General features: G+C 35.1%; 1 protein-coding gene and 1 long non-coding RNA gene across 2 annotated transcripts in view; one reads left to right on the top strand and one right to left on the bottom strand.

Annotated features, from left to right (window-relative positions):
• Positions 1-26,009, top strand: part of fig4a (FIG4 phosphoinositide 5-phosphatase a) — a 95,892-nt gene that overhangs the window by 62,182 nt on the left and 7,701 nt on the right. The window contains exons 17-22 of the mRNA XM_082147160.1: positions 883-1,021; positions 4,754-4,812; positions 5,195-5,342; positions 6,689-6,772; positions 9,748-9,943; positions 25,074-25,168. Of these exons, the coding sequence (XP_082003286.1) occupies positions 883-1,021; positions 4,754-4,812; positions 5,195-5,342; positions 6,689-6,772; positions 9,748-9,943; positions 25,074-25,168 (721 nt within the window). The remainder of the gene's footprint in view (positions 1-882; positions 1,022-4,753; positions 4,813-5,194; positions 5,343-6,688; positions 6,773-9,747; positions 9,944-25,073; positions 25,169-26,009) is intronic.
• On the bottom strand, positions 15,253-19,746 carry LOC309482155. Its single transcript, XR_014200241.1, has 3 exons — positions 18,413-19,746; positions 16,903-17,837; positions 15,253-15,865 (listed from the first exon to the last, which is right to left on the bottom strand). It is a non-coding gene; the product is annotated as an uncharacterized lncRNA (long non-coding RNA).

Raw genomic sequence — 26,009 nt, 5'->3', positions numbered from 1 at the left:
TATTAATAAAACTAAAATAAATCAAAATAAGTAACATGAACAACATATAAAATAAATAATTTACTAAAAGTATTTAGTAACGTGCGTAATAACATATGCTTTGGTTAAAATGTCTGCCAAATGGTTAAATATAATGTAATGTAAAAATATTAATACAATTATTTTAAATAACATTATTTAATAAATAAAAGACAATTCATAAAAAAAAGAAAAACAAATCAATACATTAAAATGATGAAATTATTTTTATATAAAAATACCTTTGTAATGCTGAATGTAATGCCTAATGTAATTAAAATGTAAAATAATAATAATATTAATACAATTATATTAAATAACAGTATTGAATAAATAAATAAAATAAAATAAAATAAAATAAATAATAAAATAAAAATACAATTAAATACATTTTGGTTAAAACATCTGCCAACTGGATAAATTGTAAAAATCTAATCAAACAGAAGAGCATGTGGCTAGAGATGTCATGGTCATGAGTTTGAATCCCAGGAAATGCTTGAGCTAATAAAGTGTAAACCTTGAATGCAATGCAAGTCACTTTGGTTAAAACAAAACAAACTAAATAAAATGCAGCTTAAACTAAGATTTGGTCAGACATGAGAAGTATTATGTAAATAATGTGTCTGTCTGTCTCTCTCAGATGCAGACCGACAGGACGCTAAAAACCTGTAAATGCTTGAGCTAATAAAATGTAGATTGCATTGAATGCAGTGCAAGTTGCTTTGGATAAAAGCATCTGCCAAATGCATGAATGTAAAACAAGCTTAAACTAAGATTTGGTCAGACATGAGAAGTGTTATGTATTATGTATGTAATGTGTGTGTTGTGTGTGTGTGTGTGTGTGTGTGTCTCTCTCTCTCTCAGATGCAGACAGACAGGACGCTATAAACCTGTTCTTGCAGGTCTTCCAGCCATCAGAATCAAAGCCTCATCTCTGGGAACTGCCCACTGACTTCTACCTTCACCACAGTAACACCATGAGCCTCCCATACCAACGACACAGGTAATATTACACCGACTGAGTGAATGTCAGCTTGTGTTACAGCGACTGAGTGAATGTCAGCTTGTGTTACACCGACTGAGAGAATGTCACCTTGTGTTACACCGACTGAGTGAATGTCAGCTTGTGTTACACCGACTGAGTGAATGTCAGCTTGTGTTACACCGACTGAGTGAATGTCACCTTGTGTTACACCGACTGAGTGAATGTCAGCTTGTGTTACACCGACTGAGTGAATGTCAGCTTGTGTTACACCGACTGAGTGAACGTCAGCTTGTGTTACACCGACTGAGTGAACGTCAGCTTGTGTTACACCGACTGAGTGAACGTCACCTTGTGTTACACCGACTGAGTGAACGTCAGCTTGTGTTACACCGACTGAGTGAACGTCAGCTTGTGTTACACCGACTGAGTGAACGTCAGCTTGTGTTACACCGACTGAGTGAACGTCAGCTTGTGTTACACCGACTGAGTGAACGTCAGCTTGTGTTACACCGACTGAGTGAACGTCAGCTTGTGTTACACCGACTGAGTGAACGTCAGCTTGTGTTACACCGACTGAGTGAACGTCACCTTGTGTTACACCGACTGAGTGAATGTCAGCTTGTGTTACACCGACTGAGTGAACGTCAGCTTGTGTTACACCGACTGAGTGAACGTCAGCTTGTGTTACACCGACTGAGTGAACGTCACCTTGTGTTACACCGACTGAGTGAATGTCAGCTTGTGTTACACCGACTGAGTGAATGTCAGCTTGTGTTACACCGACTGAGTGAACGTCAGCTTGTGTTACACCGACTGAGTGAACGTCAGCTTGTGTTACACCGACTGAGTGAACGTCAGCTTGTGTTACACCGACTGAGTGAACGTCAGCTTGTGTTACACCGACTGAGTGAACGTCAGCTTGTGTTACACCGACTGAGGGAATATCAGCTTGTGTTACACCGACTGAGTGAATGTGTTACACCGACTGAGTGAATGTCAGCTTGTGTTACACCGACTGAGTGAATGTGTTACACCGACTGAGTGAATGTCAGCTTGTGTTACACCGACTGAGTGAATGTCAGCTTGTGTTACACCGAAAATGTGTTACACCGACTGAGTGAACGTCTGCTTGTGTTACACCGACATTTGGTCAGACGAAAAGAGGTAGTCTCGGTCTGGATCAAACTGAACAAAGGTTTGGTTAGTTTCTAATGTGAACGCATTTTCTGTATGGTTTGGACTTTCAGAACATTTACAGGAAGTTCCGGTGGTTCCCACAGGATTGCTCGCTCTTCTCCTCCTTTCCTGCCGGCGATGATGAAATGTTTGCACAACGAGGACGTTCATTTGGCGAATGTGAACTAGCCTCGAGTATAGCTGGTGCTGCAGGGAGTAATGCCGTAATAATAACAGTATAGTGGCAACGATATGCGTCTGTTCATTCATTCCTGTCAAAGTTACTCGCCGAACTGACAACACGCTGACGTCAGACGCACGTCCGTTTACAAGCCAATCAATGTCGAGATGCAGCCCACATAGATGATGACGACAGGACACAAGTGTGTCATGTACAGTTCTTTAGTGCGCTCGCATAATTGCACTGTGAAACCAAACCAAAACTGACCGAATGTATAAAATGTATCAAAACATGAACGTTGGTGCGGACCTCTGTGTGATTTCTAGAAGTGACAGTACTAGTGATGCTGGCCGTAGGAAACAGTATGAACAGGTTCTGGTTGGTGTTTCATTGCCTTTAGATCGTAAAGTGTGTAAACATCAAAATGTTTTTTCCACCTCGCTTCATCCGCCATCTTCAGCTCTGTGTCCATCCATTCCTCTCTGGAGTTTGTGCTTTATTCTTTTATTGCCCTGATGTTAAAGAAGTGTGTGTGTGTGTGTGTCCCGTGACCCAGTTTAGTGTCCTGCAGTCGGACTCCGCGTGTCTTAGTGATGCCGCTTGCATAATGGACGATGTGACAAAGCCTTACGCTGATGGTTCGACTATTATCAGACACAAAACGAAATGAAACGAGTCTGACCTGTTTACGGAAATCGTCTCTGAAAGGGACAGTTCGTGTTCGAGGACACACACACATGCATGTGTTTCCATTCAGTCCCCTGATCGCCAGCACAGTGTGTTCATGTGTGTGAATCTGAGTCGTACTGAACTTCACACTTAAATCACAAGAAACAAACGTATAATACTTTTAGTTCCCATTAAGATTTTTGCATTGATATTATTTTATTGTAAATATCGCCTCAAATTCTCACTACTGTAGAGCAAAGAATAATAATACAGGGTTCGTACTAGTGCTTGAGGGAGACCTGCATTCGACTTTTTGAAATGTAAGTCCTGGAAAACCCTTGTAAACAGATTTAAAAATAAAAATTTAAGAAAAGGCACTTGAAAAATGGGGGGCGGAGAGTGTTTGATAAGTGCTGGTTGTAGTCTTTGAAACTACAAAAAAGTAGTGCTTGAAAAGTCCTTAAGTCATGGAATAAAATTTTTCAGAATCTGTACGAACCCTGATATTATAAAATTGAAAAGTATATCTACACATTAGTCGTCTTCTTCTTCTTCTTCTTCTTCTTCTATAAATACATATTTATTTAGTTATTGTATAATATATTACCAATATAAATTTTATTATATTATATTATAACAAATTAATTACACACACACACACACACATTGCATATATACAATTTATTATTTGTTCAAATGAAAAAAAAACGATATATATATATATATACCTGTATATATATATATATATATATATATATATATATATATATATACATATATATATATATATATATATATATATATATATATAACAATTATAAAAACAATTATAAAATTATTATAATATATAATACAATTTATATTTGTAATTTAATATAAATAAATATATATGTGTATATATTTATTAATGGAAATGTGTGTGTATATATATGTGTGTGTATGTATATGTATATGTATATATATATATATATATATATAACATACACACACATTAGTACAGTATGTGAAAATACATTTAATTAATTAATTTTTAATTAATTAATTTACAAAAATGTATTTAAGCCCGGTTTAATAAAAATTTATATATATATACACGTTATAATTTACGTGTGTGTGTTTGTCATGTATGTATGTGTATATTAATAATTTAAATGTTATTATTATATAATTGGTAACACTTCACAATAAGGTTTAATTTGTTAATATTAGCTAACATGAACTTAAGCAATACTTGAGCATACACTCATCTGTATTTCTCAATCTTTTTTAGGATTTGTAACTAAAAATAGTTATTGTTTGTTCGTGTCAGTTCACAGTGCATTAACTAATGTTAACAGATACAACTTTAGATCTGAATAATGTATTAGTAAATGTTGAAATTAACATTAAAAAAATATTAATAAACGCTGTAGAAGCTGTAGAATTATAGTTCATGTTAACTAAAGAAACCTTATTGTAAAGTGTTACCACACAATTCATATATCATTTTTATAAATGTAACAATTATATATTTTTGTGCCCTTTACAAAACAGTATTGATGTGATACCATGGTACAGATCGTAATATCATGATATTTCCTATAACCATGTTCATATACTGCCATATTACATGCATGTCTGTAAAACTGTGGTATTACCATGGTACAACTTCCCAAAATGTCATGGTGTTGCTATTGTAGCGATTCCTGTCGGTTTCACGTCACCTGTGTGTTTTCCTCCTGCAGTTACACACACTGGTGGTCTGACGGAGTGCTGGCGTTCCTCCCGTTACCGTATGATGAAGGTGATCACTTTACACAGCCATAAACACTGATATGAGAGACGTGTGGTTACATATTAACCAGAAACCCCAGTGAGCCCCTCGCTGTCCTTCACTTCACTCCTTTACTCTCCTCCACGTCATACAACATGTTCATGTCTTTCTTTCTTCAGTCGAAAAGATATGAAAACTTTGGAAATATCGAGATATATAATTTTTTGTTAATATGGCACACCTCTAATGTACAGCATTCATTTTTATTTCTCCAGGTCTTCAAAAGGTCTTAAAAAGCCTTAAATGTGCCTTTAAAAAGTGTGCAGAACCCTGTGATTGACTGATCTGAGTTCTGTGTGTCGAATCAGAGAGAGTTTCTGAGTGTGTGTGTGTGTGTGTGTGTGTGTTTCAGCCCAGTGTGAGAACAACAGAAGGAAGGTTGTGGTGAAGCGTGTGAACCGATATGACGAGAGCATCGACATCTACACCGAGTCCTTCAAACCGTACGAGCTCACCTCGTTCGACGACACCTTCAGCATCGCCATGACCAACTCCTCGAGGTCAGAGTTCACACACCGTTACGTGAACACACACTTCTCAACCGGAGCGTTTCATGCTGGGGGCTTCAAGAAAAAAAAAGATTTATAAAAAGCTCTTTAAATGTCACATCTATGAGTAAAATATTGTTATAAGTACATAGTATTTTGTGTTTTATATTTAAGTATTTATTTATTCATTAAAATGTAATCTAAATTTGAAATATTTAAGGAAATTCAAGTATTTATTTTTGCTTGTTTAAATTCATTTTTAATTAAATTAATTAAAATATTTAATTGATTAAAGTACATATTTGTTTATTTTTGTTTACTTATTTAAATTAATATTTAAGTCAATGTTTATTTTAATATTAAAGTCAATATTAATTTATTTAAATGAATATTCAATTAAATATCAATTTAAATGTTTAAGTAAATATTAAAGTGTTTATTTATTTAAATAAATTCCTAAGTAAAAAATATTGATTTAAAAATTGTTTAATATTTATTTATAATATTATCTTTTGTTTGTTTATTTATGTAAATAAATATGTTAGTAAAAAGCTATTTAACTGTGTACATTTTTACTAAAATAATATATATTTTTAAATGAATACTCAAGTAAATATTTAAATATTACTGTAAATATCAATTTATTAGTTTATTTTTTGTATATTTATTTAAATGAATATTCAAGTAAATATCAATTTAAATTAATTAAGTAAATATATATTTATAAGATTATCTTTTTGTTTATTTATGTAAATAAATATTTAAGTAAAAAGCTATTTAAATATCTAAATATTAACTAAAATAATTATTTTTTAAATTAATACTCAAGTAAATATTTATTTAAATATTACTGTAAATATGTATTTATTAGTTTATTTTTTGTATATGTATTTAAATGAATATTCAAGTAAATATCAGTTTAAATGTTAAAGTAAATATTAATTTAAAGTACATATTTATTCATAAAAAATTAAGTAAATATTTATTTATATTCATTATTTTATATTATTTATTTATTTAAATGAATATTTAAGTAAAAAGCTATTTAAATATTTAAGTAAATATTAATTCAAATAATTATTTTTTAAGTGAATTCTTAAGTAAATATTTATTTAATATTAAAGTAAATATTTATTTATTTGTTCACTTATTTAAATGGATATTACAGTAAAAATCTATTTAATTATCGAAGTAAATATTTATTTCTTACGGGTTTGGAACGACAGTAAATGATGACACAATTTTCATTTTTGCTGAACTATCCCTTTAAATGCTGTTTGTGCTCGCAATGTTTTTCAACATTTACCAAAAAAGATTATTATTCATGCATAATTTCTCTTTCTTGTCTTTTATTTTAGGGACTTCATGCCGAAGTCTGTCGGGCTCGACCCCAGTCCGTTTACAGTTCGCAAACCAGACGAGAGCGCGAAGTCTGTGTTGGGGTGAGTTTGAGATATTCATTATTAAATATATTATGAAGTGCACGGGCAACTTCTGAGTCAGTGAAACTGTTTTCACCGTGTTTTTGTGTGATGTTTAAACAGCACCTATGATGCTTATTGTCCATGTTCATCTGTCTTTAGTGTGTAGTGTTGCTGTTAGAGCCTGAAGAAGCTCCAGTTCTTCTCTATATCAGAGTCAGTGTTTCTGAACTCCTGAAACGCCTCCACTGTAGTCTTGAGTTTCTTCCGGGAACGAACACGTCACAATATTCCTCATTATAATAATTAATACGTTAGGTATACCTAATGGACGCATTGTTTCATCTGCTAATAAGAAATTGCATAATATTCTATCCTTTGCTGCCAGAAAAAATATTTTACTTAATTGGATCAGTGATAAATCTCCATCTCTTAAAGGTTATGACATAAAGTCATTTTTGAGTTGATTCCCCTGGAGTGTCTTACCGATGCATTACATCAAAAAACATGCCAGTTTTATAAAGTCTGGACGCCATATCTGGACTATTTGGAAACTCATCTTCGCGCTTTTATTAAGTAATTTTGTGTATAACTCTCTGGACGTTGAACCTTTTGTCCTCTTCTGCATCTTTTTAAAATATGTTATTGTTTTGTTTTTATTCTCTAATGTTTTATTACGGTCTAGTCCTGTTTTATATACAAATCTGAGCTATTGGCGTTCCTTTATTTTATTTTGTATTGTATTTGATGTCTTGTTATATTTGTATTATAATGAAAATTCAATAAACATAATTATAAAATAAAAAATAATAATAATTCATACGCAGAATAAAGGGGCGGGGCCTGGTTGAGTTAGTCAGTAGTGTGTTAAACTGGCGGTTATGGTAAGGGGCGGGGCATTTCCCAAACACACTCGAAGCACTCGACCAATCACAACACACTGCTCCAGCCGAGCAAAAAAAAAACAATGTCAATATGTGAAAAATAATACGCCCTCTTCAAGAGAAACACACACTCTCATGTGCAGTCCGTGACCTTCTCTGCTGGAAAACCAATCAGTGATTTCACTCGTGTTTCTAGCGTGTGAATATTTATCATGCATAAGCAGCTGTCTGATGTTGTTCAGAACGGGAATCTACCTTATGTACTTGAAAACAAGTTGATTTGTGCTTTAATATGCTTTAATATGATAAATATTGAGATCTCTTCCCGGCTCTGTTTCCTGCAGGATTTTGTTTTTGCGGCCACAATAATACCAAATATATACTTAATAATCAGGAGCACCGCTGTTGAATCTCCAATGGCAAAAACAACAATTAAGTACAATATATATATGTATGTGTATATGTATATGTATATGTATATGTTGTGAGTTTGTGAATTGTAATGAAAGGGAAAGATTGGCACATAAACAATATAATGATAGTAAATATTCAACACTTTTACTTTATACTTTTATTCAGGCATTAAATTAATCAAAAGTGACAGTAAAGACATTATTAATGTTGTTACAAAAGATTATATTTAAAATAAATGCTGTTCTTTTGAATTTTCAATTGAAAATTCAGTTTTGCCGTCATAGGAATACAATTTTAAATATATTACAATAGTACATTTTAAATATGTATGTATTAAATATTCTATTATCTATTATATACACACACACACACACACACACACACACACACACACACACACACACACACACACACACACACACACACACACACACACACACACACAGTCAAACCAAAATTTATTCACACGCCTTCAACATTTCTCACATTATCACAGTTTATTCACTATAGTTTAGAAAATGGTAATAAAATATGAGCAGAACTCAGTTGATATTTGACTGGTTTTGTCCGTCCTTCTGTTAGACTGTCTCACACATGAATTATGTTGAATATCTGTCAGCTGTTAAATTTAACTACACAATTAGATAATACCAGTTTAGCTCAACCAATCACCAAGCAATGCTTCATTTTGTTCAGTCTGTGTGTAATAATATCACGATACAGCAATTCTGCGATAATCAATATATTGCTAGACAATCCTATAATGATACGTCACGATATCTGTGTAACTATGAAAACAAAATGCCAGTGAAAAGGTAAAGTGCAGGTTTTCTCTCTTTATTCAAGTCCAAAACTGTTAGAAAACAGCACAAAACGTTTATAAATCTGTAAATTAAACATTTTATGCTTATACTTTTAAAAGCTGAAACTTTTCTTTCTGTGTAAACTGACAATTCAAACAGAATCAAGATTATTTTTCTTACCCCATGGACTGATAATTTTACTTGTTTTAAGCAAAAACTCACTTAATTTATTTATTTATTTCCCCAGAAAATAAGACATAATATCTTATCTAATTTTACTCATCTAGTAAATGCATCTTGATTTAAGAATATTTTTGATATTTGGACTGGAAACAAGACACAAACACTGAGTAAGAAAAGCATTTTTTGCAGTGTAATAAGCAGAGTGTGTGTGTTGTGGACCCGCCTATAGACGCACATTACTAACACGCTCTTTAAATAACAAAAAATACTGCTCCATTGACTATAGAGCAGGGTTCAGTTGGTCAATGGCTCAGTGTATTTCAGTTCCTCAATAGCAACACTCCATCAATGCTCCTGAACACACACTCGTTCTCAGACCAGCAGCCCATGGGCCACAGATGGGCACAAATGCATTCGCTATTTAAACAACGTGTCGCAGGACGTAAAAATGAAAACTGCGTCGGGCTGAAAATGAGCAAAACACACTTGTGAGTGTATGATAGGGCCCATATTGTCACTGTCACTTGCAAATATTGGTGCATTTTTGTATTGTGATATTTTGTGACACGATATATTGTGACACCCCTATAGATTTATACAGACGTGAGACACTGGCATATTCAAAGCGGCTCTTAGTGTTTTGCAAGAGTGTGAATGGCAAACATTTTTGATGCATTTTGCTTCCGTTGATCTTCCTTCTGCTGGTTTGCAGTAATAAGTCGAGTAAGGAGGACCTGGTGTTGCAGAGGAAGACGGCGGCCAGCGCTCCTCCTCCTCCCACTGAAGAGCAGATCTCCAGCAGCTCTGAGGATGAGTCTGAGGAAGAGCGTGAGGATGATGGCACCGTGTCTCAGCGCTCCACACCGATCAGACTCGCCGATCCGAGCGACAGCATCCGCACACACGAGGTAACACATCCGCTTCATACTAAAGGGATAGTTCACCCAGAGATGAAAACTCTGTCAGTAATCACTCTCCCTCATGTTGTTCAACCCCGTAAGACTTTCATTCGTCTTCAGAACACAAATTAAGATATTTTTTATGAAATCTGAGAGCTGTCTCACTCCTCCATAGGCTTCTGGGTAATCGATATCTGCCGGCCCAGAAAAGTTAGTAAAGACATCGTTAAAATAGTCCGAGTGACTACAGTGGCTCAACCTTAAGTTTATCAAGCGGACGAGAATACTTTTTGTGCGCAAAAAAACACACAAAAATAACGACTTTATTTTATTCAACTCTTCATGTTCTTCTGTGTTTCTCTGAGTGAGTTGACGTACTGTAACAGCGCAGCGCTTCTGGGTTATACGTCAGAACGGAGGCTCACTATTGGCCGACGCTGGTCATGTGTGTGATGCGTGTGATGCTGGCCAATAGTGAGCCTCCGTTCTAAACTGACTTCGGAGTGACTACAGAACCAAAGAGACTGCAACCGGCCCATGCGGAAACGAGGATAATATCGGAAGGGCATTAATTGTCACGCAATGCTGATGATGTTCACATTAACAATTTGAGAACAAAGTATAATTTGCCCGGTTTGCCGTGATATGATGAGCGATCGTTTGATGTAATCAGTGTGATTTACTGCAATGCTTTTTCCCCTTAGTTGGTCAGAACAAAAGTGGATGTTACTTGTTCAGAACATTTTCCAGTGAAAGTTCTTACGTTGGTCACACTTCCCAAAAGTAGAATCTGTGATTGGGAATGCCAGGATCCACACCGACTGACAGCCGCACGTTCTCCTCAAAACACCGGATTCATCCGCGCTGTGCCGAGCCGAGGCACTACCCACGCTGATCATTCCGCGAATAACTGTAGTTGAGCAGCTCTTTTCCAAAACGCTATAAATCCATAACATTTTTCCAAAAATTGATGTTTTGTCTTTAAAAAAAGAAAAAAAAGAAAAGGCAAGTCAGCCAGTAATAAATACATTGGCTTTCAGTAAAGTGTCGAACCCATGAAAAGTATGACCGTTGTCCACTTTACATAAAACAAATCACGACATGACCTTGTGTGAGTGAGAGAGTGAGTGAGTGGCGTTCACACCAAGCAGGAATAGAGCGTCTGGCGCAAGTGAGTTTCATGTTTAGTCAATGTAAAGACTCGTTTACGTGCATCTGGAGGTCCTGCGGCGCGAATGAGGCGAATTGAGCGTCTGGTGTGATACGCGCGAGTGATTTGAGGGTGCGAGAGAGAGAGAGAGAATTCTGATTGGTCCAGAGGATGTATCGCGTTTAGGCTAAAAATAGGTTCGGCGTTTATCGCGGTTTGGAAAGGAACTGCATCTCGCAGGACATTTTAAACAAGGAAATACAGCGATTTGGCATGAAACGTTGATGGAGCCGTGAAGAGGTTCAGTACACAGCAAAATTACATGACAAACTCTTTTTTTTTTTTAATGGCGTTTATCGCATTTTGGAAAAGAGCTCTTCAATTGCAGATGTTGACCAGAGATGGCGACAGAGAGGAAAATCTACAGACTTTAAATAAAACAGTATAGCTGTTCAATAGAGCACTCTTACAGTTTCTGCTGTATTTATTTTTCATGCATCACACCAGAAATTAAAAGTCAAGTAAAGTGCGTTGCATTGTGGGATACTGTATTATACCTACAGATGATTAGTGTAGTGTGTAGTGCCATTGTGGACCTTCAGGTTCAGTCTGAGAAACAGGGAAATAAAGTTCCCCATGTCAAGTGGTCTCGATCTGAGCCGACTGGAGCGCTCGGGGGAGATCGTGTCAGACAGGACCGGTGATGTTTCATTAGTTCTGGAGTGGTTCTGCTTGATGAAATACAGCAAATGATCTTCTCTAAGGTCTCTGAATGGAGGCCATAAGGTGGCATTAAAGTTCAGTGTGTCCTCCGTGTGGAAATGAGTCTGTGCCGGCGGGAGATTGAGTTTGAGGAAGTTTTTAACAAATGCTTATGATTGGAAATGTGATGCGATCATGAGTGAACTGGAGTCGTGTCCTGGTTCAGTTTTGATTCTTTATTTAATTCCAGATTGTTACTAGTTAATTATGTAAACAGTCACATGACTTCATGTCGTGTCAGAGTGATCGTGTTTACGCACATTAATGTCACTGTAATGTTATAGTTACCAGTAGGAAACTGGATTTTCTTTCTAAACTTTGTGGAGAATCATAGCAGATGTTAAGTGGATCATGCTTGAGTTGTTTGTGAATGTTTTCTGTGCAGTTTATTTGAATTGCACCACAAATTACATGAATTAATCACACATCAAATTTGTCTGAGAAATTACCCTACAAAAGATCATTTAAAGTCATTATTGTGTTAAATAATAAAAGCGTCAAATAGACAATTAGTAAAAGTAGCTTTAGAAATTAATATTTGATTTGATTTCAACATTGAATTTATTACACCTAAACTTTGAGGCGACAACGGCCATGATTTTTGTTTTTTAGAAGCTGTTTAGATATATTTACAGACCAAAACAATTATTTCTTCAAAAATATCTACTTTTATGTTCCGCAAAACAAAGAAAGTCAAACAGGTTTGAAATGACGGTGAATAATTGAAACATCATTTTAACTTTTGGGCAAAATATCCCCAAAATATATATATTTGTAATATTTATATTTAATTTTTTATGTAATGATACTCCAAATAAGAAAGTAAAGCTGCTGGTAGGTGCTGGGAAATGTTTAAATGAGTGAGTCATTGAATCATTGGTTCACCCGATTGATTTGTTCAAACAGTTGATTCATTCAGGAATGAAGTAATGGCTCTCTTTATGAATGAGTCATTGAATCATTGGTTCACCCGAATGATTCGTTCAAACAGCTGATTCGTTCAGGAATTAAGTAAATGGCTCTCTTTATGAATGAGTCATTGAATCATTGGTTCACCCGATTGATTCGTTCAAACAGTTGATTCATTCAGGAATGAAGTAAATGGCTCTCTTTATGAATGTGTCATTGAATCATTGGTTCACCCGAATGATTCGTTCAAACGGCTGATTCATTCAGGAATTAAGTAAATGGCTCTCTTTATGAATGAGTCATTGAATCATTGGTTCACCCGAATGATTTGTTCAAACGGCTGATTCGTTCAGGAATGAAGTAAATGGCTCTTTTTACGAATGAGTCATTGAATCATTGGTTCACCCGATTGATTTGTTCAAACGGCTGATTCGTTCAGGAATGAAGTAAATGGCTCTTTTTATGAATGAGTCATTGAATCATTGGTTCACCCGATTGATTCGTTCAAACGGCTGATTCATTCAGGAATGAAGTAAATGGCTCTCTTTATGAATGAGTCATTGAATCATTGGTTCACCCGAATGATTCGTTCAAACGGCTGATTTGTTCAGGAATGAAGTAAATGGCTCTTTTTATGAATGAATCATTGAATCATTGGTTCACCCGATTGATTCGTTCAAACGGCTGATTCATTCAGGAATGAAGTAAATGGCTCTTTTTATGAATGAATCATTGAATCATTGGTTCACCCGATTGATTCGTTCAAACGGCTGATTCGTTCAGGAATGAAGTAAATGGCTCTTTTATGAATGAGTCATTGAATCATTGGTTCACCCGATTGATTCGTTCAAACGGCTGATTCACTAAGAAACGAAGCACCGCTGTGTGTTACTCTGAGACGCACAACACTTCTGCTCTGGTTTTATAGGTCATATTTTTATAGGCAAAATTGTGCAAAAACAGACAATATTGTGTGTAAAATATAACACAATATTAACTTATTTATTGAACCGTCATAAAATCAACATCACATTTGCATTCGTGCTATTCGGGACAAAAACAGCACTCATGTGATATTGCTTATTATCATATGATATAAATATGAGACAAACCCATACGGTGGCATTTTTCCCTGATATCTTGAATTGTAGGGTCATTCTAGCTGAACTCTATAGGCTTCATCACACAGTGAGTTGTTGCTCTCCTTCATGTTCATCAATCAACTGTATAAATGTAAGATGAACTACAGGTCTGAGGCGGCCGCGTGCGTTAAATCATTTCAATGCCTTATTTAACTAATTAATTACATATTAAATGCATTAAATCATTAACTATTACGTATGAGCACTTATAATAATGATATCTGAGTTGAATGAGTTTCTGAAGAGTGGATTCTCCTGCTTCGTCCTCGCTCTGTTTGGAGTGTGTGTTATCTGAGCGAGTGAGGCTTTGTGTGTGTGTGTGTGTGTGTGTGTGTGTGTGTGTGTGTGTGTCCGCACTCAGATGCCCTCGCTGGACAATACGCCCTGATCCGCTCTTTATTAATTCTCCACTGTGATTCTGATGATGTCGTAATCGGGTTTATATCCTGGAGAAACTGATGTTACCTTGGCCTGAGGACACATCATCCTTTCAGCTTGTTTTCCCAGAGTTCTTCCTGTTGGATCTGTGTAGTGTCAGTCCTGGGGAACAGTCGACTCTTTCACATAATACTTTATACTTTGTAACCAATGAATAATGTCAGCTTACTAACTGATACAATATTGCTCGTAATGCAATGAAGAGAGAAAAAACTTTACAAATATTTATAGATTGCAAAATGCAGTGAGATATTATAATTTGTAATAATATTGATATAAAATAATCCATTTTATATATATATAATTATTTTTTTGCATGTTTAAGAAAATTAAAATTATTTATCAATGGATGGATGAATGCATCGTAAAAAAAAAAAATACATATATCAATTATTTGTTATTTACATAATTTTCTTATTTTTTATATATTTTAATGGGGTAATTAAAAGTTAATCAAAATGCATGTATGGTTCATTGAATTCATAAAACTTTAACAGTTATATATATATATATGCATCGTAAAAAATACATGATCACTTATTTCTTATTTATATATATTTTTAATGGGTTAATGTCTAATTTATGTCTAATTAATTTAATTAATACAACTTTTAAACAATTTATTATATAGATAATTTTTTATTATATATATATATATTTATGTATATGAAGAGTTCAGATGCAAAAGCCTCTAAGTGCCGTCTGAAATTTTCTTCTAGAATGATCATTTTGATCAAACTCTAATATTTAAGTTCAGTAATTTCACTTAGATAACAATTAATAGGTAATTTTCATCGCCATTTAAGGGAAATTACTGAACTTAATTATACGAGCTTGATAAAAATGATCATTTTATATATATATATATGTATGTATATGTGTATATGTATTTATATATTTATACTTTTTTGATATGTATTTATATTTATATAAACACATGTAAATGTATTTTTCTATATGTATATTTTATTGGATTTAGTTTAGCGTGTTTCACACTGGAGGGTTTCTGATGCGTTCACCGGCTCAAACTCTCTCTCTGTCTCTCGGGCCGAGCCAATGACTCAAGGGTTCTGTCGTGTCTCCATGCCAACAAGGCCATTTGGATTTATTTACCTTTAGAGACACTGAAGGTGGGATTGAGGGAAAGAACAGAGGGATTGTAATGGATGGTGGATGAATGAATGAGGACACACTCAGGACTTTAATGAATAATATGAATACCGAGGCTTCTCCTCTCTGGATTCCTGCTTTCTGTTTTAGTTTTAGTTTTGTATTGTTTATTTTTCTGTTTTTATTTTTAATTTTTTTTTTATGGTTACATTAATCTTTAATAATCAATACGATTTCTAATTAATTACTCAATTTAATTAAATCATGAATTATTATTCTTTAGGGCCATATAATATCAGTTTTATTTTTCCCTGAAGAAAATTCCATTTTATTTTTAACCAAATTCTGTTTTCCGTTTTAATTGTTTAATTAAATTAAATAAAAAATAAAAAGCATGTCTTTTCAATTAAATTCATCAAACTTTAAACGTACAGTATGGAATTTTTCGCCACTAGGGGTCGCTAACCTATGTACAATAAAAAAGGCATAGTTTGATGACGCAACACATGCTAAGAATTATGGATCTTGTCGTCAACGTCAAGCCGACCGATCTAATCTATGGATCTAATAATGTTTATGGATGACTGAATACATCGATGCTTTTATCATGACTGTGATATGAAGCAGTTCGGGATTGCTAAGAGACAGCTATCAGGTATCATATAAGGAATATGGACATTTCATTCTACCGAACTAACATTACACGCGAGTGCAGAATTACTACTCACAGTCACAGGTCAGTTTATTAGACAAATTAAACTTGTGAGGAAATGCAGCGCTGTTTCACTTGGTCTACCATTACACTATCACACTAAACTGCATTTGAATGTGTTGAAATGTATGTGTTAGTTTGTCTGTATGAGACTAGCAGTAAGCTAGATCAACATTAGAATAACATACAGATCATATTCTAACATTTCATCATGTTGAGCTATATAACATTGATTAGTTTTATGTAAATGTGCTCACCTGTTTAATAAAGTACATGTAGAAGCGGTCGAAGTCTCGGACGTGGAGCTCTCGTTTATATACTGTCTATGGGAGCTCTAGGCATCTCGAAAACACTGCGCTGATATTGATTCTCGTTTTAGTTCTCCTTTTGTATCCAAAGTCTGCTTGCCATGGTCCATAATGTTTGAACGAAACAACAACAGCGTGCAGATAGACATTGCGAACTACCGTCAGTCGCTTTGGTTACTATCAGAGGGCTCTGGTTCATAGCTCTGGTTGCCATGGCAGCACGAGCGGAAACCAGGGACAACGCGGATATGACGCCATTGACGGCGACAAAACGGAAATAAAGAAACGGGACGTTTCTCGAATTAAATTACAAATTTCTCCTGGTTTGAAAGTTGTTGGAAACAGTCTGGATAATGTAAGTACACAACAAAAAAAAATATATAACATAGATATAGTGATTTTTGCTATTTTTAAAGCAAAAAAGTTACATATTGTGCCTTTAACAGTTTAATAATGTAATTCTGAAATTCTGTTTTAATTGTTCTGGAGTTATTATTACATACACATTTATTATTGAAAATGGTGTTAATCAAATAAAGCCATTAAACATTAACCAAATTGTCACTATTACTTGTAACTTGCATCACATTAGTGTGTTTGATCTGGATTCTGGGGCCCTTTTGCTGTGGTTTCAGGAGTTTTGTTCGGATGATGTGTGTGTTATAAACTCATGCCATATTAATGCATTATGTGTTTGGCAAGAGCTTCATCATAACAGTAAGCTTCTCGGAGATGTCATGTGATGTTATGAGCGTCCATCTACAGTTTCAGTGAGCATTAATGTATGCATACGTGTGTGTTGGTGTTTTCTGGATTAAATCAGGAAGGTACAAGCGGAAGGATGGCGATATTAATCAGCATGTTCTGATGAAGAGGTTATGAAGCGTCACGATTGTTTGTCACTGTCACACTGACCTGTTGTCATGGCTTGATGAATGTGTGTCAGGGACTGTTTCTCAGGTATCGTTCACACACACACACACACACACACACACGTGTTCACGTGTGAGTCAGTGAAGGCAGCGCTGTGTTATACATTTACATTTAATCATTTAATTGTTTTATCCAAAACAACATACAAATGAGGAGAGCGTAGGAAGCAATCAAACCAACATTAGGGCAACAATATGTGCCGTATCCGGTCCCAGTTAGTCCAGCAAAGTACATGTAGCAAGTTTTTATTTATTTATTATTATTAATAGATATAGAATAGTTAGTGTTAGTATTAATGCGTCAAGTGTTGATGAAGATGTCTTGACAATCCTCTACGCACACCTTGGCAATAGAATCACCGTTGGCTAATAAATTGTTTAGTTTACTCGTCAGACTGATATTTGGTCTGATATATAAAGTCTTAGGCATGTTAATAACCCTAACTGTTGTCAGACTCCTTGTGCATACACAAATCTCACTGGATTATTACAATTAATGGCAAAAACAATGTTTGGAAATGTAAACTGATATTTCCTACTGACACACTACAGCAAAAGATATAAATAACTGACTTAAAACCATTTTTTTGTGGTGGTGGTGGGGGGGTATTAACATGCCTAAGACTTTTGCACAGTACTGTGTGTGTGTGTATATATATATATATATGATTCCACCAAATCAGCTTATCTTTGTAAAATAGCACAGCTTTTTAAATATCTGAACATACACTCTTAACATCAGTCAATCAAGCATTATATTATGATAATCAAGCACTATTTAATGATAGAACTTTAGTAATTAGAACTAAAACTTGGTAACGATGTATGAATGCATATTTGTCATTTTCAAAGATATTGTTGGTCATTCAGTGTTTCTGTAAAAAAAATTGGATATAGAAATAGATAATAGTAATTATTATTAAAAGATAATAATACTACAACTAATTCTACTACTAATAACAATATACATCACACTAAGGATTGATGGGCTGCTGGGTTCATGAATATTAATCACGTTGTCAGCGTTCGCCGAACTGATTTGCTGAAATTAAAACGGGGATGAGCGCCAGCCAATGAGATTTAGCTGTTTGCGCATTAGCTCCGCCCACTACCAGAGAAACCGGCATATCTTCTGCTTGCTCTTAAAAGCGGAATAATTCCAAATGATCTCCATTTTGACAGGAAAATACAACAAAGAATATGGTTATATATCGCTGCACCTCCAGTACGCTGCATTGAAATAGTACAGATCGCTTGACGGAGAGCGAAACTCTCAAGACCTAAGTCAGTGTTCACCAAGTGAAAATATATCTGTACTTCTCTAACACACACACTGGCGAGTAAAATCTAAGAATTTATTAGCCAATGGCTAATAATAGACACTATTTAGTCGCATATGCAAGTGATTTACTCGGGGGGTTGCTTGAAAATGGCTAAAGACTCATCAGCTCGTTAGTGGGATCAGTCCAGGTGAAGGTTCATGAAAGTGAATTTATGCCTCTTTGGGACTATGGCACCACTGTTCACTTGCTGATCACAAGCTTCTAGAGGCACACAGTGAGTTTAGGTATAGGGGAGCAGAGCCAGTGGTTGTTCTGTAGGTAAACATCAGCGCATTGAGTAGCGATTGGCAACCGGTGCAAGTTTATGGTGTGCGTCTCTTCGGCTCGATAAACATCACTCTTCTGGATTCTGGATCAGTTGCAGAGGTTTGACAGTGAAGCTGGAAGGAGAGAGCATTACAATAGTCCAGTCTGGAGAGAACAAGAGCTTGAACTTGAGTTGTGAAGCTCCTATATGAAGAGCCTGATCCTCCTCATGTTGTATAAGGCAAATCTGCAGTTCTAGCAGTGTGGTCTGTGATGTTCAACTGATCGTCACAGGGTGTCCGCGGGGTCTCTAAAAAGTATTAAAAGTTGATAAATAAATTTAGAGAAAATTAAGGCCCTTACATGGTATTACCATACCCTCCAAGGTATTACATTTTGTTTCATCTTTTCATTATGTATATTTGTCCAAAGAATTGTAATTATCTTGTGCTTCGTTCCCACCCTTCTGAATTATGTTGCGTTGATAAGGAGTTGTCACAAACTAAGACTAAAACTAACACAAACTAAGTTTAGTTGTGCTATCTTACAATCAATACATTGTAAATGTAAGTTAAAGTGTCGCCGATGTAACTGGGTAAAACTTGAAGTGGTGATGAGGTCTTAAAATGTATGGAAAGAGTCTTAAAAAAGGTCTTAAAAGGTATTAAATTTAACTCCATGATTTCTGTATATATGCATTAAGTCTAGTCAAGCGGCTCCCGTCGGATCATCTGTCTGGAATGAGAGGTAGAGTTGTGTGTCATCACAGGGTGGCCGTGGGTCCTTAAAAAGTCTTAAAATGTCTTAAATAAAGTTTTCCTAATAAAAGGCCTTAAAAAGTATTAAAATGTCTTAAATTCAGATTCGATAGGTCTTAAATATTTCTGGTCACGTTACCGCAAACATTTCTGCAGTCTGACAGACCTAATGTCCGTCAACTGAAGCATCGAATCGCCAGAATGATTCAGATTGTATTACATAAACAGCTATTGATAATGAAATATGACCTTTGCAATAGCCTATAGTTGATAATAATATAGGCCTACCTAATGTACTGACGGTAACAATGTTGCGCTGTTGAGGCTCGTGCAGTTATTTATAAAATTTTATAGTTAAGAAACAATATATAGCCTAGGCTACACGCGACCAGAGAGCTGTTTGCCTGAATGACATCAAGATTGAAACCGAGACTGATTTCATAACAGTTCAATAAACAAATAGTTAAAATTAAGTCACTTACATTTTAGACACAATGACTGTTTTTGTTCTGTTTCAGCAGCGAAAATAGTTCCAAACAAAGATCACAGCAGAACCAGAGCGCATCTCACAGCAACACTTGTTGCATTACTGAATGATTCAGCATTTTGAACGAATCGGTTGAGTCAAAGATTCAATTACCCATTCATAACCTGCCTCATTCTGAATAAATCAGCCGTTTGAACGAATCGTTTGAATGAATGACTCAATGACTCGCCCATTAAGACGGTCGCCTGCCGCCTCCTACTGGCGGTTTAGTTTCATAAAGTATCATTCTTTTCAACATTCCTTATTTGTATATTCAAACATATTTAAAATAATCTCATTTAATACAGTTATAATTTTTCAATGTAAATTATTTAATTTAATTGGTAACAGCCTAGTGTCTTATTATTTTAATTGAATATATTGATCAAATTTAAGAATTTGAAATGATAGATGGAGCAAACATTTAATAAAATTAGGGGAAAAATGCCCTTTAATAAAAGGTACAAAAAATGAGTGTTTTCAAACAGTGATGTAATGAAACATTGACAATTTAAGTTTGAAGGGAGTAAAGCCTCTGTTTAGGCTATTAAGGAAATGCAATTTTGCCAAAAGAATTTGTTAAATTATTGAAGATTTGAGATTTAAGATTTTAGATTTTAGATTTAAGAAATTAAAGAATTGAATTAAAAAAAATTATTTTTTAAATACATTTTTAAAATCTTTTATTATAAATAAATGTTCATTTTAAATCAGCCTACTTGGTGTGATATTACCATATTATCATGCTTAACACTAAGAATTTGAATAATTGTAATGTGATGATCAGATGCAGATATCTAAATCAAAGAATATGGGCGGTTTGCGGGTGGATTATCTATTTTTAACAGTGGATTCGGGTGACTCAAAGTGCATCAGATTAATGAATTTATCTTTAAAATGTACAAAATGTTCTTACGGGGGGCATGCCCCAGGACCCCCCTAGAGGTACCAAGCTCCACCCACAAAAATAATGTGGGAAACGCATTAGGCTATATGGTGATCTACAAAAAATACAAATTTAATTATCTTATTATTAAAATACATTATTAGGATTTTACCACCTCCGCCTCATTTTGAGCCAGGAAAACCCCCTGAGTAACATAACATGACAGGAGCTATTTTGCTGAATATTCTCACGATTGCAAATGTTACATTGATTTTAGTTCAATAAACAAGTAGCGAATATTAAATTATTTCAATTACTTAGGTTAAATATTACATATACGCATGTAATATAATGTTTATTTCCATCACAGGTTTGGTCTTAAATTTCATTCAAAGTGGCATTAAAAAGATCTTAAAAAGTCTTAAATTGAACTTGTTTATATCTGTAACACCCTGATGACACCCTGCATCAGCATCATTGATAGGAAAAACCATGTTTCTGAATGAAAGATCCTAGTGATGACATGTAGATGCAGAAGAGAAGCGGTCCCAGCACTGAGCCCTGAGGCACCTCACCCCTCCACGACACCCTGAAGGACTCCTGAGTACTCTGAGGTTCCTGAAATCTTCGTCTTGAGGATTGACAGGAGGATCTGGTGGTTAATCGCATCAAAAGCAGCAGACAGATCCAGCAAGATGAGAACTGAGGATTTGGAAGCTACTCTTGCCAGTCTCAGAGCTTCAATAATCGAGAGCAGGGCAGACTCAGTTAAGTGTATGCTTTTGAAACCAGACTGGTTATTGTCCAGGAGGTTGTTATGTGCAAGAAAGATCTCGTTCAAGTGTCTTCACAATGAATGGAAGAAGGGATACCGGTCTGCAATTTTCTAGTGCTGGATATTCATGGATTTCATCCGGTCCCTTTCCACAGGTGTATTAATCAAGCACAATGCAGTCTGCATTCATAATCTATTCTAGGTGCTTGATTTTATACACCTGTGGAAAGGGACCGGATGAAACCCATGAATAGAGTGGGTTTCTTAAGCAGTGGGGTTACCCGAGTCTGCTTAAATGCTTTGGGAAAAGTATCACTGGAAAGAGAGGTGTTGATGAGATGATGGAGTGCAGGTACAACTGAGGAAGAAATGGCTTGAAGGAGACGAGTGGGGATCGGATCAAGCGGACAGGTGGTAGGGCAGAATGTGTGTGTTCGCTGTTAAGATGTGGAAAATTGTGGTGTGGAAAATTGGCCGCTGATGGTTATTTTATTTATAGAGAAGTCGTCAGCTGTTAGGGTCGACAGGGTTTGTTCGAGGTGCTCGATGTGCTTGAATTTTACTTTTTGAAATGTAAGTCCTGGAAAACCCTTGAGAACAGACATATTTAAGAAAAGACACTTGAAAAGTGCTTGAATTATTGAAAAACAAATTAGAGTTCAATTAGAGTTTAATTTTATTGATAAAGAAATCTTTTCACACAAACATTAATGCTGCAGCCCGTCTGATACAGTTAAAGAGCCATTTCACATGGTTATGAGTGTAATATTGCTCATATTAATATCCAAGTATATGTTACAGCTTTCATTCTTCAGGTCAATCATATATTCATGGAAATTGATTATCAGTTTGAATAAGGAGAGCGATATCTTTGTCATGGTATCCTTTCAATGGTTAAAGTTTCCACAGTCATTGCTTTTGCTGCACTTTATTATTTGTACCATTTTGTTTTATTAGTTTATTTTTTTAAATCTTTTTACTTTTTTTAGATAAAAAAAAAGGGAATTTTTCCTGGAAGATCCTGGAATTTCATTTGACAGTATCTGTACGAACCATCGTCGGAGGAGGAGGAGGAGGAGGGATAAGAAAAGAGGAGAAGGTTTTGAAAAGGGTGCGAGAGTCAGAAAATTGTTCACTTTGTTGTGGTAGCAAGTCATTTTAGCAGTAGAGATATTAGCAGAGAAGGGAAAGAGGAGGGAATGATACAAACCACGCTGAAAGGTGACCTGTGGAGGAGTGTGTGTTGTGTTCTGATCATAGACTGTAAAGAAATAAGGACGTAGTAGTGTGCGTGACATCACCCGTAGTGTTTCTGAAGAGCATTTTTGAAGCCCAAAGTGGGCGGAGCCGGTCGTCGCCATCTTGGCAGCATCACTCCTGTATAAACATAAATGTGCAGCGAGAAGGATTAGCGGAGGTGACGTGACACATAAATGTGAAAAATGTTGAAGTTGTCTGAAAACATTTTGGTTTGACTATATATAAACCAAAACCACTTTTTGCACCAGACTGTAAACATGTTTTATTCTGCTGTAAAGTTGGCCATTTTAACATGGAGGTCTATGGGATTGAGTCTCTTCTGCAGCCGGCCTCTAGTGGCCAGTGGATGAACTGCAGTTTAACTCACTTCAGTGTTGGCTTCACGAGAGAGACCGGAAGGTTGAGGTTAAGAGTGAGCAGAAAGTGATCTGAGGTGTGTAGTGAGTGTCCAGCGTGTGGTCAGTAGTGCATGTAAATAAGGTCCAAATGTGATTGTGAGAAGCAGCAGCAGAGACTGGTTTGAGGACAAACGAGGCGAGTGTGGAAATCAGGAGTTTAGACTGATAACAGGCTATAGTACGTCATGTTAGTCAAGCTTTCCTGCACTAAAAACAGCGATTACAGCACCAGACATCATACTGACGCCATGCACATCACAGCTAATCATAATAATAATGATGATAATAATAATAAACTTTATTTTATATCGTAGATTCTGAAAGCGCTGTACACTAAATAAACAATACATGTAGATCATTCATCAATAAAAACCCTTGCATTAAAGTTGTAAAGAGAAAAGTCAACAAGCAAACGCTAGTCTGAAAACTGCATCGTGAGATACTAATAATAAGACGATTTTACGACAGATTTTATGACAGATTTAGTTTCTAGTTTTACTAGTAGGTGGTGCTTTTCACAATTTATGGCAATAGCAAATAGTGAGTTTTGTTTTAAAACTAAATCTTTTCTTTTTTTTATATAATTTTTTTCTTTCTATTTTCCATCTTTTTTTATTATTTTTCTTTTGTCTTTTTTCTTTTTTTTTATATATTTGTAATTTTCTTTTTTCTTGTTTTGGTGTGAATGTGACCTAATACAGCCTTCATATCCCTCATGTCCCCATCAAACGTGTCTGTGTTTCTCATAAATGTTTTTTATGCATCCATTTCATTAGTTTTATCCAGGATAGTCTCCGTATTGTCCTGCCTTTTATTTTTGTCCAAAATGACTTTGAATGTATTGTAGGTCTCAGTTAATTCATTCCCTGGAAAGACACCGAAATCTGCAAGTATATAAAATTGTACATGACACAAGCAATCAGATAAAAATATATATTTCTAGGCGTTTTGGTCAAAAGTTATAAACCAGAAAGTGAATTTTTGAGCACTAAAGGCTTTGATGGACGTGCAGCAGATCATAATGAAACACATTCACAATCCTCTCTCTCTCTGTTGTGTGTTTCTCTTCTCTCCACCTCCGTTATTCCAGAGCGGAGCTTCATCCCTCATGCGTGAGATCTCGGCGCCGGCGGCTCACGTGGACGGGTTTCGCTCGCATACGCGTCCGTCTCGTGGATGAACGCAACGAGACCCGCGACTGATGAAATATTTAAACGTGGAAAACCTCATTACTTGCAACACTGTAATTACACTGGTGAAACTGTGGCATTAGTCACATGTTTAATCGCGGCACATGCCCTGCGGAGGGAAACACCTTCACAAACACACTCGCCTGAACCTCAGCCGGTTACGCAACAGTTTTAACTGACGCACGGCAATAATGACACTTCTTACACAGCAAAAATACAGAATGAAATGAGAATTTAAAGAACTTTAGCTGAACTCTGCTGTCTGTGTGACCTTTGACCTTTGACCTTTGCCAGGATCAGCCACAGCAGCGCCTGCCGCCCATGAGAGAGACGTACGGCCTGAACCTGCTGGCGGATCCGCCGGACGAGGACATCCTCGTCTACCACCGGTCAGAGAACTTCACTCTCTTCAGTCATCAGTCCAGTCGATTGTGAATGTTGATTTAAAATGTGCATTAGTGTTCAAAAATACATTTTAAATTACATTTTAAAAGATAAAGTAAATTGTTATTTTATGCATATATAATAATATGTTATTAAATGTTGCATGCATAATAATAAAATAATGCATTTTATTATTATGCATGCAACAAAAAGTTGCATGCATAATAATAATAATTGTAAAAATAAATTGTAAATAAATAATTGCATTTTTATTAAATCATAAAACACAGAGAAAAAAAAAGTTCAGAAAAAAGAAAACCTGTTTAATTTCATTTTTTGTTAAAATATTAATCCATTAATAAATTGTTCATGTTTTATTAATTAAATGTATTAGACATCCTTTTTGATTATTATAATTTATTCAAACCATTAAAATGGAATCCAGACTAATTAAAACAGAAAACACGGATTCTAGGAAAAAATTTAATGGATTTTAGGAAAAAATTTAATGAATTTTATTAGACACTATTATTGATAGAATTGTAATAAATTATTAGTCTGTTAAAGATTTATGTATTTCATTTGTTTAGACATCCTTTTGCATCATTAAAGTTTAATTAAACAATTAATACAGATTAACAGAATAAACCATAAAATGGAATCAAGAAAAATATAATCTGGAAAAAATTTTTATGGAAAAACAATTTCAACTTTGGATTTTAAAAATGCATTAGCAAATGTTGAAATTACCATTAACTAAGATTAATAAATGCTGTAGAAGTGTTGATCATTATTAGTTCATGTTAACTAATGAAACCTTCAGAAATTCAGTATCTGATATAATCC

Source organism: Leuciscus leuciscus (assembly GCF_965113295.1).
Source record: "Leuciscus leuciscus genome assembly, chromosome: 19".
In the NCBI taxonomy this organism is placed as follows: domain Eukaryota; kingdom Metazoa; phylum Chordata; class Actinopteri; order Cypriniformes; family Leuciscidae; genus Leuciscus; species Leuciscus leuciscus.
This window is presented reverse-complemented; position numbering and strand designations above follow the sequence as displayed.